This window comes from Symphalangus syndactylus, chromosome 2, assembly GCF_028878055.3.
Source record: "Symphalangus syndactylus isolate Jambi chromosome 2, NHGRI_mSymSyn1-v2.1_pri, whole genome shotgun sequence".
NCBI classification, from domain to species: Eukaryota; Metazoa; Chordata; class Mammalia; order Primates; family Hylobatidae; genus Symphalangus; species Symphalangus syndactylus.
The window spans coordinates 124,419,339-124,439,988 of record NC_072424.2 but is presented as its reverse complement, the minus strand read 5'-3'; the positions used below and the strand labels follow the sequence as shown (position 1 = coordinate 124,439,988).

Here is a 20,650-nt window from a genome sequence, read left to right as displayed (position 1 = left end):
TATAAGTTTATGGCAAGAAAATGGCCAGCCATTTATGAACCAGGGAGCAGGGCTTTGCCAGACACCAAATCTACAGTGCCTTGATCTCGCACTTCCCAGCCTCCAGAAATATAAAAAATAAATTTTTTTGTTTATAAGTCACCAGTCTATGGTATTCTGGTATAGTAGCCTTAGTTGTTACAAGACTAATATTATTAAGATTATATATATATATATATCCTGAATATTATATATATAAAATTATATATATTTATATAATTACATATTTATTATATTTTATAATATAATCACATACTTATATAATTATATAAACATATGACCTTAATAATAAGATTATTATGATCCATATTATTAAGATTATGTATAATTATCAAGATATATATTATTAAGATTAAGATATATATTATATACATTATAACATATATATTTATGTGTAATACATAACATTATTAAGTTATACATATATTATATATAAGAAGATTGTGGAATGAAGTCTTATTATCTGGGTAGCAAACAAAAGTGGCAGACTAGAATAGTACATCAGAGGCTTTATAAACTAAGTTGGCATTTGAGAAACAGCCGATAAATGTGAGCAAGGATGTGCCTTCTGAATCTAAACACGTTGACTACTTGCTAAAATATAAAACTAATTAGCAATCAGAGTTGTAAAACATAACACCACAAATATTCAGGAAACTGTATAAAATTACCTATCATACCAAAACCCAGAAAAGTCTCGATTTCAATGGGAAAATATAATCAACAGACCACAAAACCAAAATGACAAAGAAATTAGAATTATTAAATAAGAAATTTACAGCAATTCTCATAAAAATGTTCCAACAAGCAATTATGAACACTCTTGAAACAAATTCAAAAATAGAAACTCTCAGCAAAGAAATGGAAGATATAAAGGCATAAAAATAGAAATTTTAATCTTAAAATTAAACTAAAAAGCAACTCTCAGTTGATGAGATCAATAGCAGAATGCAGATAGCATAGAAAATAGTAAAGTGGACATTAGATCAATAGAAATTATGAATAACAGGAAAATATAGTATCAACAATCATGTAAGGCTTAGGGACCTATGTGGATAATGCAAAAAGATATAATATTCATGTCATTGTTGTCACTGAAGAAAAAGAAAAAAAAGAGAGTGGGCCTAAAAATATAGTTGAAGGAATAATGGCTGAAAACTCTCCCAAATTGTCATAGGACATAAACCTACAAATTCAAGGAACTCAGACTAAACCATATAGGATAAACTCAAAGAATTCTACAGCCAGACAGATCAAATTCCAACTTCTTAAAAGTTAAGACAAAAGAAAAAAAGCTTGAAAGCCAGCAGCAAGAAAAGAACCGTTAGAGGGGAAGGACAGATTGCTCACCAGGAGCCAGAGAGGCCAGAATAATAATTCTGGCTGGCCTGCAGGATAATTCTGGAAGGCTGGAAAATTAATAGCACACTAAATATCAAATGCTGGAAGAAAATTGCTGCTAACCCAGGATCATATCACTAGGGAAAATATTCTTTAGGAATAAGAGTAAAATAAACACATTCTCAGACAAAGGAAAGATAATTTGTCATCATCAGACTGACTCAAAAGGAATGGCGAAAGAAAATTTTTCAGAAATAAAAAGAAAGGAGAATAAAAGGAAAAATGGAACATCAAGGATGAGAAAGCAAAAGGAAAAATTTTACATGCCAGTTAAAATATTTACTTAAAATTAAAAAATAAAAAATGAACATATGACTAAATGTGGTACTCTTCAAGTTTTTTATATTGTGTTTGAATTTAAAAGCAAAATTTATGATGAGGTTTTCAATATATGCACAGGAAATGTTTAAGAAAACTATATCAGTGGTTGGGTGTGGTGGCTCACACCTGTAATCCCAACACTTTGGGAGGCTGAGACAGGAAGATCACTTGAGGTCAGGAGTTCAAGACCAGCCTGCACAACATAGTGAGACCTTGTCTCTACAAAAGATAAAATTAGTCAGGCGTGATGATGGCATGCCTGTAGTGCTAGCTAGTTGGGAGGCTGAGGCAGGAGGATCACTGGAGTCCAGGAGTGGAGGCTGCAGTGAGCTGTAATTGTGCCACTACACTCCAGCCTGAGCGACAGAGTCAGACCCTATCGCCAAAAAAAAAAAAAAAAAAAAAAAAAGTAAAGGAAAAAAAGAAAAGAAAGCTATATTGTAAAAGGAGGAATATAAAGGAGACTAACTGGTGGTAAAGTATTTATATTCCAATTTAAGTGATAAAATGCTGATACTAGTTGACTGTGATAAGCTATGCAAGTATATTTTAATTCATAGAGTGAAGTGATTTGCTTGAAAGCACTATAGGTCAATCAAAATGGAATTCTAAGGAATGCCCAAGAAACATACAGGAGTAAAGGAAAGGGGATTAAGAATGCAATAAGTACGAAGTAACACACACAAAATAAGAAAGGTAACAAAGAATAAACAAAGAATAAAATCACAGACTTCAATTCCAATTACATCAAATATAAATGTTCTATACAGTCAAATTAAAATAAAGACTAACTTGAATATACTTATCAAAAATTAAGAATTTGCAAATATTTTGATGGAATAATTCCATATGGTAGAAATCCCAGAAAAAGAAGTCCATACAAATGGGCAAAGACTATATACATAAAGATGAAATTTTACAGCATTGTTTGTTTTGGTAAAACACTGGTCCTAACCTAAATGTTTACCAATATCAAATTAGCAATATATATTATATTGACATATCTCACACAATGGAATACAAAGTAGATCAATATATATTAGCATAGAAAATGCCTATGTGTAGGGAAAAGAATAGTTTACAGAATAATACATTTCTATGACCCTATTGTTATAAATTATGTACAATAGTTTTATGTATGTTTATAAGAATAGAAGAAAGCTTAGGAGGATATACATAAATCATTTGCTGTGATTAAATATGATAAAATTACAGGGAACTTTCACTGCATACTTTGAACATTTTAACAGTATTTGAATTTCCTTTTTAAAAAGCATGTATAATATTACAAATAATGAAATAAAGCATTTCCATTTTGGAACAAAGTAATTGAATGATAGAAAAATAATTTTGTCATAGTTTATATCTTGCAAACATTGTTCCTCAAATTTAATGAACAAAAATGTCACTGGATGAGAGAGTTTACTTATAATGCAGGATTGCAGGCTCTACCCTGGAAATTCAAACTCATGAGGTCTGGAGTGGGGCACGGGAAGTAGATGTTTAAGAAGTACAACAGCTAGTTTGATGTTGGGGGCTTTCTGTACCCCAAAGTTAGGAAACTCTGAATTCTAGAATAACATTGTGGTTAAGCAGTATAAGGCTCAATCAGAAATAAAGCAAATGCATTTTTATATAAACATATTGATGGCAACTGGGAAAAATTATTGGTCCTAATGTGTGTGTTTTCTCTGTTTATCAGAGGCAAATGAAAGCACAGAGACACTCAGAGAAAAGCTGCCACCAGCAATAAATATTTCAAGCGGAGAGCAACGGCTAACCTGCTTCTTTCGGAGACCCAAAGGAATTCTGCCATTGGAAGGCACTTGATGAGATGATATGTGTCCCAGCATTAGTATCGTCATTCCCAGGTGAAAGACTGGAGAGAGCTGCTCTGTGTCATAACCCCGTTCTTAATGCTGCTCAATAAATTTCTATCTGGCTGAGGTCAAAGAACCTTGATGCAATTTACTTAGAATCCAAACTGGAAATAATAAAAATACTTTCATACAAAAAATGATAACCTGGTGGAAAATCAGAATTTTAAATGTCATGCCGAGAGGCTCTGAGAGTTTGGTTTGCCTCAAAGAAGTGATAAAGGTAAATGCTTTACAGGACAAAGTGAATGAGGGAGAAGAATATTTGTGATAAGGCAGAGAAGAAAAATCAATTTCCAATAAGAAAAAGGTAAGAAAGCTTTAAGAAACTAAAGAAGAGAAACAGTGAGAAGACTCATCATGACTCACAAGATGGGAAACGGGAAAGAAAATAAGTATAGGGTATAAGATGAATCTGTAGTGTATTGTACTGAATCAAGAAGTAGAAGTAATAATGCATATTTTATAAACATGTTTCCCAAATACTTGCAGAGAGAAGCAAATGACAGACATGTACAAATGCTGAACTAGAATTGGAAGAGAAAAAAATCAAAATCAAATTGAGTGTGTCTGGAAAGGGAAGAAAGGAAAAACCAACCACATAGGATTTTCATATAAGAAAGAATTGACTCTAACTTCTTACTAATGTTAATATGTACACAGATATTGACTCAGCCCTATCAGCTGGGGATCAGGTAGAAAGAAATAAAAGTTTCTGCCCCAAGCCTAGAGATAACAGATTCTACTAATCAGAAAACCACGCAGCTGCCTCTCTATCACATGCCTACCAAAATAATTCGTAGGGAACAGGTATGTCAGTGCTCACAGCATCCTCTATAGGCATTCCTCTGATGAGACCACTGAGGAAACAGAGGGAGCCAGTGGAGCTGAGGTCCAGTCTCTACCACATCGTTCCTTAAAGGGCTAAATTATCTAGAGATGGGCTAAATGACTGGACCAGACTGAGATTTCCAAAGTGGGCTCAATACATTTTTAAAGAAATTTCTGAACCAAGTGGAGTTGAGCTTGTGAATAATCAGTATGATTAAGGAGAAATAAGTCACATTTTCTTTGCAAAATGGAAAGTGATGTTAATGAATGTTAACTCCTGTGCAGGAGGAAATTCAAAAACCAAGGAGGGATGTCAGGAAGCAGAAAGAAAGAATGAGAAATAAGTCAACAGGGTTGGTTCAATGTTTTAAAATACTTCATAGTTTTGGCCTTCCTCCAACAGGGTTGGTTCAATGTTTTAAAATACTTCATAGTTTTGACCTTCCTCTCACCTCAAGTTTAGACAAATGTGGGACAGGAACCCAGGCATTTTACCTCCTCACTTTTCCTCTGCGTACCTTATTTCTATACTCCCTCAACACTATCCAGTAGATTTTTCACCTTTTTAATACCACACCCTTCTGCATGCTCGCTCCTCTGCACAGATTTAAAACTCTAAAGTCTAGTCTAGAAAATAGTCCTCTTGATTGGTAAATAAATAAGATAAAGTAACTTAGAAAGTTATTTTCTCTTCTAACAAAATTTCAAGGCCAACTGTCTTGCTGTGAATGTTTAAAAAACAAAAATCCAATTTTGGATATTAGAAGCTATATTACCTTTTTCCCTTTTCCCTTCCCATTGTAATTATCCTAATAATTTCTCATTATTGGCCCTTCAACATTCCCCATCCCAGGAAGATAGATGGCTCAGGCCTATGAAAGAAGAAGTTAGATTTTCATAAATATATAATGGAATTATTAACTTTTAATACTTTCCCATTCCTTTAAATGTTCAAGGAGAACATTCTTTTCCAGTGACAAGGGCCAAGAAAAACCCAAAGGAGTTTGATATGATCTAGCACTGCTAATTTAGTGTGAGTCTGCTTTGCCATATTTTTAATGGGTTTTGGATCCTCTGTTTGTACTTCCTGCTATTCTACTTGCTTTCCTTTTAGGCAGAGGTAACATCTTCCTGTCTCAGAGTAAGATTTATTCACATGAAAACAAATCTCAAGTTCAGGACAAAGAACTGATGGGATCAAGCCCCTCAGCTACAGCAAAAGCCAGAAGAGGACTGGACCATGGGCTAGCACTGCCTCCTGCCCATGATCCTGACACCACATCAAAGAAAGAGGAAGGCGGAAGCCCGGTGCATCTACCTGCCTGCCCCACTTGCCTCAGCATGAGAGTGCAGAGGCAGCGGCAGGACCAGCATCTACAAGGAGTGGCCGTACCTCAGTGGTCTAGGCAGAACCCATTTAAAGTGCCCATGGGACTGGCATCACAGGAGAAGCAACTATGTTTCTCATTAATCACAAATTACATATGCAGGACAGTTTATCTCTGTAGCTACACAATTGATAGCCTATAAAAACTGCATTATCTTGTACTAGCCTAAATAATGGTGTGCAAGGCAACCTTCCTTTCTTCCTTCCTTCTCCCTCTTTTTGTTTCTTTCTTTTGTTTTTTTGGAGTTTCACTCTTGTTGCCCAGGCTTGAGTGCAATGGTGTGAACTTAACTCACTCAACCTCTGCCTCCCGGGTTCAAGCAATTCTCCCACCTCAGCCTCCAGAGTAGGTGGGATTACAGGCACCCACCACCATACTGGGCTAATTTTTTGTCTTTTTAGTAGCGACAGCATTTCACCATGTTGCCCAGGCTGGTCGCGAACCCCTGATCTCAGGTGATCCACCCGCCTTGGCCTTTGCCTCGCAAAGTGCCGTGATTACAGGCATGAGCCACCATGCCAGGCCAAGTATATTTCAATATGAAAGACTCATGAATTTTTATGCACATGAAAATGAACTTACCATCCAGTAAAGTTTCACAACATACTTTCCATAGCTATTGAACAAAGGCATATGACCCTTCACAGCCTTGCACAGAGAGTATATGTGTTCCCAGGGCTTCCAGGGGAGAAGAGGAGGTTCCCCTGAAGTCCCCTTAAAATAATTGCTCAAAATTCCTCCATTGAAGATCTTCCACACTGCGTAGATTTCACTGATAATCCATCTCATCAGCTAGAGATAAAAAACATTAGTGTTAATTGGTTATTTTTCAGTTGTAGGTACTGTAATTTAGGGAGAAATACAGTAAAAAAATCCACTTCCAAGAATGATATTAAATTATACATGTAATGTATTCCATACTTTCATTTCTGATCTACAGAATAAAATTATAGATCTTGCTTTTGTTTTTGGAAAATACAGTCACAATACAAACTAAAATGTCTCATACTAAACATACTCAGCTAAGAAAGCTGTCTGCTGAATTAAACTGGGTGATTTGGCATCGACTTCTATTTGACACTGACATTTATATCAGTGGTGTGTGTGTGTGTGAGAGAGAGAAAGCTTCTGATAATTGTGACAAATGGGTGAGCAACTCCTTTGTAAATGATAGATATTTCAGAAGGATATTATCTCTTGTATGTCAAAAGGACAAATTAGAGAAGGAATGAGATGTGAAAGAATTAAAATGGTGTAGACACATAAATATACTGTAAAGCCCATATGTCATGGGTTGATCTGTAGCTGTTGAAATGCTTTAAGTAAAACGTCCCCTTGCAGTGTTTTTAACAGGCAGCAAGGCCCAGTGGGTCGATGGACTTAAGAGTGGAAACAGAGACCAGGATTTGAATCTGCTTTCAGATCTTCACAGCCTTCTGCTGTTGGGAAAGTTGCTTCCACCTCTCTAAGTTGCAGTTCCTCATCTGTAGAATGTAGATAATAGTAGCTATTTTTCAGCATTTTTTTTTGTGAGGACTAGAAACAGTATGTAAGAAATCTCTAGGTCGCAGTGGGTGTTCAATAAAGCCATTGTTACCTCAGTAGTATCTGATTTTCTGAAACATTCATCTCATGTTTAACTGCCTGGTTTATGAGGAAATTAAATATTTAATATTGACCTTGTAAGATTTATGTTTCTCTTAATTTGAGTTATCCAGGAAATTCTTAATGTTTGGTAAAGTAGAAAAAGACAAAGCAGATATCCTCCTGTATATCTGGAAAATTTATTGTAGAATATTTTATACTTGCCTTCCCTTGAAAAATGAAAAGCTAAAGTCTAAGTGGGATTAGGATTCATAAAATAGGCGTATTTTATGCTACAAAATAAAAAGATTTAGAGATAATTTTATACTAATATGTATAACTGGTTGAAGAAAGACAATATTTTGATTTTAATATTGGTCAAGATATTGAAGATAAAAAGTATTTTAATCAATATTGACTATGCCCCACTCCTCTGAGTCTTAGGAGAAAATAATTTTTAAAAGTCCTTGTTTCTGATTTAATTAACTTAGAGGAGTGGAACAGGCCTGCTTTTGATGAATAAAACCCAACCCAACATGGGGTGGGGAGGTGGGGAGTAGGAGGTGGGGAGATGAGTTCCCACAGGAAGTAGGACAGTTGTGCTGAAAACCTTCCTGGTTTGGAAGAGGTATTGCAATCCAAGTACACCCCAATTTCCCTTGCACTATCACATCATACATCATCACTGTACCCTCCTCTTGACATGGCATAGGGCAAGATGGGCAGCTGCTTCATGTCCATTGCTGGTCATGTGGATCCCAAGGGGAAAAGCCCAGAGGGAGAGAATACAGCTACTTTGAGGCCAGGAGCAGGAGAACAGAGGCTCACTAAACTCAGTTAAAGAGACTTCATTTCCCTTTTGAATGTTGGTGTGTAAAATACTGTTACCTTAAGTGAAATAAGCCAAACAAAGACAAATAACTGCATGATTTCACATATATGTGGAATCTAAAAATACAAAAGTCTGAGAAACAGATAGAGAAATAGTGGTTACCAGGATCTGGAAGGAGGGGGATATGGGGAGATGTTGGTAAGGGGTACAAAGTTTTACTTCTGAAAGATAAGTTATTGAGATCTACTTGCAACAATGCAGCTGTAGTTAACAATATTGTATAGCATACCTGAAATTTGCTCAGAGAATAGATTTTCAGTGTTCTTAACACACATATACACACACACACAATAATACACAATAGTAACTGACACACACAATAATAACTGAGTTGATGATTATGTTGATTAGCTTAATTGTGATGAATATTTAACAATGTATATCAAATCATCAAGTTGTATACCTTAAATATATACAATTTTTGGCCAGGAACAGGGGCTGATGCTTGTAATCCCAGCACTTTCGGAGGCCGTGTGGGAAGATTGCTTGAGCCCAGGAGTTCAAGACCAGCCTGGGCAATGTGGTGCGATCTCATCTCTACCAAAAAATTTAAAATTAGCTGGGGGTGATGGCACATCCCAGTAGTCCCAGCTACCAGGAATCTGAGGTGGGAGGATTATTTTTAGCCTGGGAGGTTGAAACTGCACTGAGCTGTGTTCACACCACTGCACTCTAGCCTGTGCAATAGAGCAGGACTCTGTCTCAAACACCCACCCCCATATATATTTTTTGGTATTATATATATATAATACCAAAACATAAAGGTGAGCAAGGGAGAGTTGAAATTGACTGTCTGGGAATGGTTTAAGCAGTACTGGAAGGTATTTCATAATGAGACTTTAGTTCGTATTTCTGTACATACCTCACTGCAGAGTAAATGTTCATTTGCTGAAAATAAGTCAAATGTGATTTCATTTTTCACAACTACTGGAGTCTGAAAAAAATATATATGTATATATTACTTCATAAGAAAAATAATAAAGTAATTTAATGAAACAGTTTTAATCCATTTATGCCTGAGGTTGCAATTTTTTGAATTTTTGCAATCAGACCTTGACAATGACCTTGAGCAGTAGGATATAAATAACTCCCACATGCTTAGCGTTCCAATAATGGAACACTAGGCATAAATCGATTGGTGCTGGAAATAGGTCACCCTGATTTCAGTTCTCACAACCAGAGAAATAAGAAATAAACACATTATTCCTTAACATAATTCTTAGAGCTATGGGTGATAGAAATTTAATGTCAATAAGATACAGTATTTTACTATAGGAATAAAATACATATATATGCAGGTAAATTTTTATTTTTATTTTTTAACTTTCAAGTTCAAGGGTACATGTGCAGGTTTGTTACATAGGTAAACTTACGTCATGGGGGTTTGTTGTACAGATTATTTCATCACCCAGGTATTAAGCCTAGTACCCATTAGTTATTTTTCCTGATCCTCTCCCTTTTCCCACCCTCCATGCTCCAATAGGCTCCAGTGTGTGTTGTTCTCTTTTATGTGTCCATGTATTCTCATCATTGAGCTTCCACTTATAAGTGAGAACATGCGATATTTGGTTTTCCATTCCTTATGCAGATAAACTTAGCATGAATAGACACACAAATTGAGAGATTAAAAGGTACTTTAAAACAGTGGCCCCCAATGTTTTTGGCACCAGGGACCTGTCGAGTGGAAGACAATATTTCCACGAACCAAGGAGTCAGAAGTGGTTGGGGATGATTCAAGCACATTACTTTTATTGTGCACTTAATTCTACTGTTATTCCATTGTAATATGTAATGAAATAATTATACAACTCACCATAATGTAGCATCAGTGGTTGTTTTCCTGCAAATAGATGGTCCCATCTTGGGGTGACTGGAGACAGTGACAGATCATTAGGCATTAGATTCTCATAAGGAGCATGCAACCTAGATTCCTCATATGCACACGCAGTTCACAGTAAGTTTCACACTGTTATGAGAATCTAATGCTGCTGCTCTGACAGGAGGCAGAGCTCAGGTGATAATGCAAGTGATGTGGAGTGGCTATGAGTACAGATGAAGCTTTGCTTGTTCGCCCGCCGCTCACCTCCTGCTGTGTGGCCCGGTTCCTAACAGGCCACAGATTGGTACTGGTCCATGGACCAGGGTTGGGGACCACGGCTTTAAAATCTAAATCAACCACTAAAGCTAAAACTGAAAACTTAGTTAACATCTGATAGCAGGGAAAATATCTTCATCTTGGATGACTAATACTAGCCATGATAGCTTTTCTCCCATTTAATGATTATTGTCTATTTTGTTAGTGTTAAATTTTTGTTTGAGATTGTGATAGCTTTTTAAAATCTTGTTCAAGTTAACATCCTGTTAGATTAAAAAATTATTTTAATGGTCATTATTTAATTAGTACACATCTAAATCAGGTACCAATAAATAATAATAAAATAAAACTAATAGGGAAATATGAATTGTAACTTTTAAAAAATGAGCTATAATTCATATCAAGTATATATATTTAACATACCAAATTAACGTGAAAATGGTTTTGATTAGAGAATCAGGTTTTTAGGGAAGGTAACACCATCAATTACTTTCACTTATCTATATACAAGTAGCATCTTGAAAAGTTAATAAAAAAATGTTAGAGAAAAATTTACCTAAAACTACCCTAAAGGCTTGAATTGACTTTGCAGATCATCAATTATAAACATAGTTTCTTCTGGCTTGACTGACTGTGATGGAACGCTTCTAAAATGCCCCTATGCTTCAGTGATTACCAAAGTTGATAAGCTATACATTAATAAGTATTAGATACCTAAAGTTTGAAGTATTAGTCTTGATAGCCTCCTGCTGACAAGTGAAGAGTAGAAATTAAGTTTGTAAATGATAACAAATATTAAGGCAGAGGTCTCTACAATGGCATTTTCACACTTCTACTGCCTATACCTGTACCTGGGGCAGGATAAATCTTCAGACATTCTAATCTATTCAACACATTCAATGCTGAAGGGTCTGGGCCACTCATTTCTAGTTCTCAGAAATAAACAGGTCTGGTAAGTTACTCTGTGATCAGAACTTGTTAACCTTTTTGGTTGGAAGGGCTCATGTTTATTCTGCTATCCTAAATTCAGGATTTTAAGGTATTTTATAACAGTGTAATCGAGTAGCTTAGCTTCAAAATGCATTTTGAGACTTTTTGTTCCTTTCTTGCTGTTAGCCATAAAATATACTGTAAAACTTAGTTTCCCTCCTTTCCCACCAGGCATCTCAATGCAGTGCTCACTTATCTAATTATGGGTTTGCTTAAAAATCCCAGGGGCTACTTTTGAAATAAACCAGGCATAGAGACCCAGCTGCAGAGTTCTCCTGCTTAAGTGGAGTTACGAACGATTAGTCTACCATTATCAGGCCAAAGTCAAGATGATATCAATGATATCAACCAGAGCTGCGGGTGGGCAAATATTCAAGATAGCCATTGGAGGAGATTTGCAGACCTGCATCCTCCTGAACCACTGGTACATGTTTCGCCTACCACGTTTTCCTTCTTAAACTCCCTCAATTAGCCCCCAAAGCAAACATTGCCTTTTAAGGGCATAAGCCTGGCCATTCCCCAACTTCTAGCATTTGAATAAAGTTACTTTCCTTTCACCACATCTTGTTTCTCGTGTTCTGGCCTCTGGGCAGTGAGCGGCCAAATTTGAGTCACTTACGAATTTGGTGCCCTTTGTGAGAAACTGTGTGTTTCAAGTGACTCAGCCTGTATGCCTGGTTTCCAATGAGTGGAGCAGTTGCCTGCAGCAGTGTGCCAAGGATTATTTGTTAATGCTACCAGGCAGGGCAGGGGCCACTTGCAAATGCCAGCAGCTCATGGCTAGTTGTCCCCATACCTGGGACCAGCAGCTACCAAGACTGCCTTTGTCTCAGGGAATTTCCCTTCCCTCCCTTTCATGGCATCAGCTCTTGCTATCATTCTCTGTCGGTGTGAGGAAGGCAACATCTGGGAAGTCAACCGGCTTCAAGAACTGGCTAAGTCAACTGGAATGCACCTGAAAATCCTCTGTTGCTGCCATCTGGTTTCTCTAGCTGTCTAGACCTAGTATAGGTCATCTGTGCTGCTGTGTTGGCCTCTGTGACATCTGGACTTAATGCAGGACAATTAAACTGTGGTGCTGTCAGCATTTGAGACAAGGTCTCAGGACGTTTCTCCAGTAACCCCTTTCAGGGATTAGTTTGGAGCGCTCCGTCTGCGTCAGATCCATTCGCGTTTGTGTCTGTTTAGTCTTGCCCCTACCTCTGAGGGTGCTTTGAAATGGTCTCAATTGCACCAGCCAAGACCAGGTCCATCTGATTGTCAGAATGCAGCAAAACAGGCTTCTCCTCTCCTCACTAGGGGAGAAACTATTTCCAAAATCCTCGCCCTTGATTTTTTTTTTTTTTTGGTGGGAGGGACTCAGGAGTATTTATTGTATCTGTGTCAAGCTTTGTGCAGGAAAAAAAAAAAACGTGAATTATTTTCTAGTCTACCTGGGACTCCAGCTGGTTACATATCGTGGCTTGTTTGTGTGAAAAATTTAAAACTGATGGGCAAATTACAATAAAAAAAAATCAGAGCTCAAATACTTAACCTGCAACTATTGAGTTAAGGAGAGTCTTCTAAAGCTATTTCTCTTTTCTTTTCTGCCTGTTTTGAATCTGCTATTATTAAGCTACTGGTGCTGAGATAAAACTTATGATTTCAAGGTTATTCGGACATTTTATTTTTCTTATACAGTTCATCCAGTTTCGGCTAAAATGTAAACATTGGAAACTCATTTAAAACCGAAGACAAAAGGATAAAACATATTTTAAAAATGAAAACGGCTTTACCCAAAATTTTGGTCCACAGCTATTATAGGATTACCTATCAGGGCAAACAAAGTTTAGCCATGTGGACAGGTCCCAATCTTCTCAAAAATAATATGGATCCAGCTATCTTTGATAGGGTAGTGAGTTTTTGATGCTGTCTCATGGCTAGAGTTCTTAGATAAAAACTATTGGATCTTTGTGTGTGTGTATATATATAATACATATACATGTTTAGATATGTTTATGTATATGTGCATGTATTATGCTATTTGTTGTGTCTAACATACTACCAAACTGGCTTATGAGTAAATGAGTATTCATAAAATAAGTCCAAATTCTTTTCAAGTTCATACGAATCTTTGGTAAATAAAACTTGTTTTAAAATTATGAGTACAATAAAGCCAGGCATGGTGGCTCACACCTGTAATTCCAACACTATGGGAGGCAAAGGTGGGCAGATTGCTTGAACCTAGGAACTAAGAGAGCAGCCTGGAAAACATGGCAAAATTCTGTCTCTACAAAAAATAGAAAAATTAGCTGGGCATTGTGGTGTCTGTGTATGGTCCCAGCGACTTGGGAGGCTAAGGTGGAAGGACCACCTGAGCCCAGAAGGTTGAGGTTGCCATGAGCTGTGATCATGCCACTGCACTCCAGCCTGCGCAACAGTGAGACCCTGTCTCAAAAAAATATTAGTAAAATAAAAATAAAAATGTCTTCAGAATCATCAGCATACATTTTTGTCTAGATAAGTTTTATGTTTGCCTTTGCTAGTTATTTTAAGGTGTCAGAGTTTGGCACAAATATTGTGAGACTATCAACCCAGCCAAAAACAAAATAATCTTTGTGTGACTTTTTTTTTAAACAAATAAGACTAACTTAATATTGTTGTTTCAATAAAAATGGCTAAATCTTCTGAGTTATCAGCAAAATGCCTACGTATTTCCCTTTAAGATTCTTATTTAGGTGAATATCCAATGTTCACAGACTTGATAAATGGTTAGCAAAAAAAAAAACAAAAACAACTTTAAATAATGACTACCTTTGTTTAATATCTCAGTTTTCAAAAGTAATCTATTATACACTGTTAAAAATAAAAAATTGAGTACATAAAAATGAGATAAATGCTTGTAGGAAGACTGTTTCTGTAATTTAAAATCTTAAAATTATTTTGGATGCTCGTTGGATATCTGGGTCATTTCCAACTAAAAATGGGTTTAATATAAAAATATGTGTTTCTAAAATTTGTAAAATGGTTTCATTTATAAAATGCCAACATCTGATAAACAGTTAAGGATTTCTTGCTGCTTAGGTTTTCATGAAAAGTTAACATTACTAAAAATATAAATTTTAGTTAATATATAATTCTATAAATTGTGTTCTTATCTGAAATAATTTTATATAATTTAGGGGTTATTTAAAAGTTTTTTATTTAAAAAGGTGGCTTATATGGTTTGGCTCTGTGTCCCCACCCAAATCTAATGTTGAATTGTAATTCCAAATGTTGGGGGAGGAGTCCATTGGAAGGTGACTGGATCATGGGGGCAGATTTCTTCCTTGCTATTCTCATGATCGTGAGTGAGTTCTCATGAGATTTGATGGTATAAAAGTATATGCACTTCTCCCTTTACTCTCCCTCTCTCCTGTCACCATGTGAAGAAGTGCTTGCTTCCCCTTTACCTTCTGCCATGATTGTAAGTTTCCTGAGGCCTCCCCAGCCATGCCTCCTGTACAGCCTGTGGAACTGTGAGTCAATTAAACCTCTTTTCTCCATAAATTACCCAGTCTCAGGTATGTCTTTATAGTAGTGTGAGAATGGACTAATACAGTGGCTGAACACAGTGGCCAGTGTTTGTAATCCTAGCACTTTGGGAGACCAAGGCAGGAGGATCACTTGAGTGCAGGAGTTCAAGACCAGCCTGGGCAACATAGTGAGATCCTATCTCTAAAAATAAAATAAAGTAAAAAAAAGTAAATAAAAGAGAGAGAGATTTATATAAATATGAAAGTATATTTTTGGTTAAAAAAGGTTATAAAAATAATAATTTTGTGTAAAAAACTTAGATAGTAAATGTTTGGCCTAAAATAAAATGACTTATTATTTAAAAAAGAAGACCACATAAAACAAGAAAGTCCAAACGTGTCATATATGATCTGTGTAAGTTGTGACAATGTTCATAAAGGGAAATTTATTTTTAAAAACTCTGTATGTGATAAAGTTGACTATATATATTTTTAAATTATTTTCTAGAGTCTTTCTAAAATTGGGCCTTATGTTAAAGAAAGGTTTTCTTAAGATATTTATTTTCTTTCAATAAAATTGCTATAAGTTTTTATTTAAATTCCATTATTTGTTTCTTTTAAAAACTTATCAGAATCACATTCAAAAATTCAACTTTGTTGTGTTTTGCTGCTTTCAACTCTTTCTCCCCTTCAGAAGGACTAAGATGATAACTTTCTCCTTCAGCTTTTTCATTAGATCCTGTAACTTTTTTCATCTGGTTCTAGTTGTTGTTGTGGCCTGATGCTAAAATGTTTTATCTTAAAAATAAAATGAAAGTAATAAAGTATAAAATAAAGGCAATGTTTTCCCACACTATAACTTGATTCTCTGCTCTTGGCTTTTTTAATATGTCTAAATGTTTCAATGAAATCAGAAAACCTCTCATGCAGTTACTAAAAAGTATGTATTCCCCTACTATACTCATAACCTTGAACATACTCTTCCTGTGTCAGATTCAATTCAAGTGCTTTTTTTCATCATGTTTGACTTCTAGGTTATCTAAATGGCTTTCTGTAAGGAAAATCAGTCACACTAAAAAAGATTTCTCTTTGTGTTTTGGGTAACTGGCTTTAAAATAAACAAGATTTTATATTTTATTAAGATAATTCCTATATTATAATTATTAGGTTTTTGATTGCTTAAAACCCTGAGACTAAAAAGAGTTAAGGTTTTTACATCCATGTAACCTTATATACATATGTCTTTAAAGTCTTTTAACTATCAGACCCAGGAATCTGTTTTTTTTTTTTTTTTTTTTTGTGACAGGGTCTCACTCTGTCACCCAGGCTGGAGTGCAGTGGTGCAATCTTGACTCACTGAAAATTCTACCTCCCAGGTTCGAGTGATTCACATGCCTCAGCCTCCTGGGTAGCTGGGATTACAGGCATGCATTACCATGCCTGAATAATTTTTGTATTTTTAGTGGAGATAGAATTTTGCCGTGTTGGCCAGGCTAGTCTCAAACTCCTGGCCTTAAATGATCCACCTGCCTCAGCCTCTCAAAGTGCTGGGATTACAGGCATGAGCCACCATAGCCAGCCTGTGATTCCGTTTTGATCAAATATTTTGAGCCCTTTAACATCTTTGACAAATGTCATCAGAAGTTAAATTCTTCTAAATTCAGCCTCTGATGTGTTGCTGAAACTTATCAAAATTATAAAAATTAATCACTACAAGGTTGTAAAATATTTTTTACAACTTCCAGTCAGGTCATGGACTCTAGTATCACTACCTTCACCCCACTGAAAAGTTTCTTATCAGGTGCTATTAACTAATCCTTCTACTGTTAAGTTACAGAGTCTTGACTCCTGGGCACACAGATGCCTAAACAGCTGATAGCTCAACACAAAACTTACAGACAGATCAGTTTTGTAACTTTGCTTTTTGACTTTAGCTTTGGGCTCTTATATTACTTAAGAGGGCTTTAATATTTAATAAACACCTGCCTACCTCTTTTCCTATCTTGCCTAAAATGGTTAATTGGCTGTAAGTCTTTTGACTCTAAGTCCCTTGGCTATAGGGGTGCTACCAAGGAACACGATGGCCTGGCACAGGTAGCCACACCAGCCTGACATTAGTATAAGCCAAAATAAAACCTTGACCATTGATACTGTCTCTGGCATGTCTTGCCCAAAAACGAAAGGGGGAATATATACTAAAAAGTAACATCCTAAGGCCACCTCAAATTACTGGGCAGACCCACCTCCTTGACCAAGGGAACCTCAGGGAAAAATCTTTTCTACTTATCCAAATTTACAACATCATCATCTTGTGGAATTCATACCCTTTATTTGTATGAAATGTAAACCATGTACTCACGTTGAGCAGAGACTGAATATTGTTAGTAACACATTAAGTACATTATATTAATATCACGAAATTCATATTCTTCATGTCAATGTTATACTATAAGTAACTTAAAAGCATGGCTCATATATATTCTATTTATTTTATTTCAAATCTCTTATAAGTAGGCATTCAAAAAATACTCTGGCAGATAGGATATTATTTTTGTATCTTATTTAATCTTTGAATTTAGATTCATCTGATTTACTCAACTAGTAAGAGTACTTGAAAAATATGGTGGATATATTATATTTTCTTGAATTAGTAGCAGTTCTAAGGAGGGTAAAACTTTTAGGAATAAAGTACATTTCATATAGATACATAGCTTTAATGGATTCCACAAATGTACAGAACAATCAGCTTTATTTACAACAATTTGACTACTTCTAAATAATTTAGCCCACTGGTTTCCTATGCATTAGGTGAAAATAATAGCAGATTCAAGGAAGAAAAAATGCATTAGTCGTAATTAAACCCTTGGAAAATCTAAATGTATTCAAACTAACATATAGCTGTTATGAAGATAGACCAGTGTGTCTAAAGATTTAATTTCTATAAGTGCTATTTAAAAATGAAAGTTTATTGAGTGATATTCCAGTCAATATGATTCACGTAGTTGGGCATGAGATCCAGAAATAAAAGTGTTCTCTGGAAAATGCTTCAAGAATCCCTGAAATAGAGGTATCTATGTGCAAAACTCTTGGGCTGGAAAATTAATGCTAATAAACGCCAGAGAAAACAGACTTCCATGCTATGAATGTTCATGCAAAGAAGCAGAAAGAAGTGTGTCAATTAGAAATTAAGGAATAACTTCATACAACGTTTTAAGTTATAAGTTAACATTTTGGAGGGAAGAAGAAAAATCAAGGTTCTAAACAAAAATTCAATAATCTCTTAGACACCAGTACAAGAAACATTAAACTATATTAATAAACATTTAGTTTTGATTAGTTGCCAAAAAGCAATTACTTTTTTACTGAATACCAAAAGAGAAAATTACCCTAAATCATTACAAAAAATGCAAATTTTTATCAGTAGGATAATACATCCACATAGTAAGTATTTTATTTAATAGAAAAAACTTTCTTACCCGACTAAATAAAATATCTTGTGGACGTTTCCAGGAATAAATTTTCAAGGATGGTGGTAACTCAATCTTTCCTTCAGGGTCCTCAAAAAAATGCTATATAAAAATAAATTGAGTTTTTTCTCCATATTCTTTTATTAAAACAAAAAAACAACAATTTTAATAAAAAAGAAATAAGTGCATAGATTTGGTCAATCAATAAGCCTTTACAAAGCAGTCTGTGTCCTTGTTGTAAGAGCTAATTCATGGAGTATTTAAAGAATACTGAATTTAACAATACTGTATATAATTAACATATACTCAATGATTACATGTAATATGCTCATTGATTGTTGAGGAACATTTTGATTGTATAGGAGGTAGCCTAAACAAGCATGAGATGCTGTGGAAAGTATATTAGATATGGCAGGAAAGCAATTTATCATGGGCCAGATATGGCCACATTCTCCATTGAAAAAAATGTTTTTTACCTGAATGGAGAAGATTTAAAAATATTTATTTAATTTTCAACTGTTAGTATCATAAACAAGATTATATGTAAATAAAACTTGGATGTTTGACCTGATTTTCATTTATTTATTTTTAAAATTAATTTCTTTCCTTTAAGATAATTATAGATTCATATACAACTGTATGAAATAATACAATAGGTTCTTATATGCCATTTACCAAATTTCTCCAATTGTAGCATCTTGTGAAACTGTAATACAGTATCACAACCAGGATATTGGCATTGACAGTCAAGATAGAGAACAGTTTTATTACCACAAGTACCATTCCTATGCTTTTTCATAGCCATACCTATGCTTCCACTCCCCATCCCATACTCCATCCCTAACACCTGGCAACAACTTCTCTGATCTCTATTTCTATAATTTTGTCATTCTGTACTGAATGTCTATATAACATTCAGTAATGTTATATAGATGAAATCCCACCATTTGTAGTATAATTGTAAGGAAGTATGAAATCTTTTGGATTGGCTTTTCTTCTGCCAGTATAATTCTCTGGAGATTTATCCAAGTTGTTTCAGGTATCAATAGTTTGTTCTTGTTTATTGCTGTGTAGTATTTCATGTAAAGACATTTGTTTGTTCATCAATTGTTTATTGAAGAACATCTGGGATGTTTCCAGGGTTGGGCTATTACCAATAAACCTGCTGTGAACATCTGTACAACGTAAGTTTCCATTTATCTGGGATAAATGCCCAAGAATGCAATTAATTCATTAATTTTTGAACTCTTATTATGGGTCAATTAGTGAGCTCTGGAGAAAGAACAATATCCAAATGTGTTCTCTCAAATGCTAGCAATCTAGTAAGTTAGAAATGCTTCAGGTAAGTACTATGTAAGAGTTCTAAGAATTTAAAAGGTCCTTAAAAAAAAAAACATTAAAATTGTCAGGTTATAAATGAAATGCCTGAGGAATATAAACTATCTGTATAGGAAAAAGAGCGACTAAGTTTCACCTGAGTTAATAAGGACAGGAAGAAATAAGTACTGTTTTGTGATTTTCATAGTAATCACGTTTTTACCCCAAGGCTGGTGTGGCCTGAGAAACAGGTTATATTTGAGGGCATTGTGTATAGTTTGAACATTATAAGTATGTATGTTCATCTGGAAGATGTAGTTTACTGTCACCTTTAAGATACTGGAATAATTTGAATGAAGACAAAGTGTACGTCAACATCCAGTCAAGATTCTCAAAAAGCGAGTCATCGAAAAATTGATTGAATTTCCAGGAGCTGTTGCTACACTTCTGGGGTTTCCTCACATCATTTTCCCCTCCTTTATTGCAAATATTTAGTTGTTTTAAAGTCCTATATCTAACAATGCCAAAATCTAAGATGTTCATGGATCAATTTCTATTGGTTTTCAGTCGCTTGATTCTGTTTCTTTTCATGTCTGGTAATTTAAAAAAAAAACCCTTTAATTTTATAATTGAGGGTGCATGAGAAGGTTTGTTACACAGGTAAACTCATGTCACAGGGGTTTGTAGTACAGATTACTTCATCACCCAGGTATTAAGCCCAGTACCCAATAGTTATCTTTTCTGCTCCTCTCTTTCTTCCTAGCCTCCCTAATCAAGTAGATCCCAGTGTCTGTTGTTTCCTTCTTTGTGTTCATAAGTTCTTATGATTTAGCTCCCACTTAGAAGTGAGAACGTGTGGTATTTGGTTTTTTGTTCCTGCATTAGTTTGCTAAAGATAATAGCCTCCAGCTCCATCCATGTTCCCGCAAAAGACATGATCTTGTTCTTTTTTAT

General features: G+C 35.2%; 1 protein-coding gene across 8 annotated transcripts in view; it reads right to left on the bottom strand.

Moving 5' to 3' along the window:
* Nucleotides 1-20,650, bottom strand: part of ADGB (androglobin) — a 183,430-nt gene that overhangs the window by 138,999 nt on the left and 23,781 nt on the right. For all 8 annotated transcript variants that reach the window (XM_063631697.1, XM_055266654.2, XM_063631728.1 and 5 more), the window contains exons 3-5: nucleotides 18,389-18,481; nucleotides 9,196-9,267; nucleotides 6,440-6,649 (exon numbers count right to left, since the gene is read on the bottom strand). In XM_063631697.1, coding sequence (XP_063487767.1) covers nucleotides 6,440-6,649; nucleotides 9,196-9,267; nucleotides 18,389-18,481 — 375 coding nt within the window. The remainder of the gene's footprint in view (nucleotides 1-6,439; nucleotides 6,650-9,195; nucleotides 9,268-18,388; nucleotides 18,482-20,650) is intronic.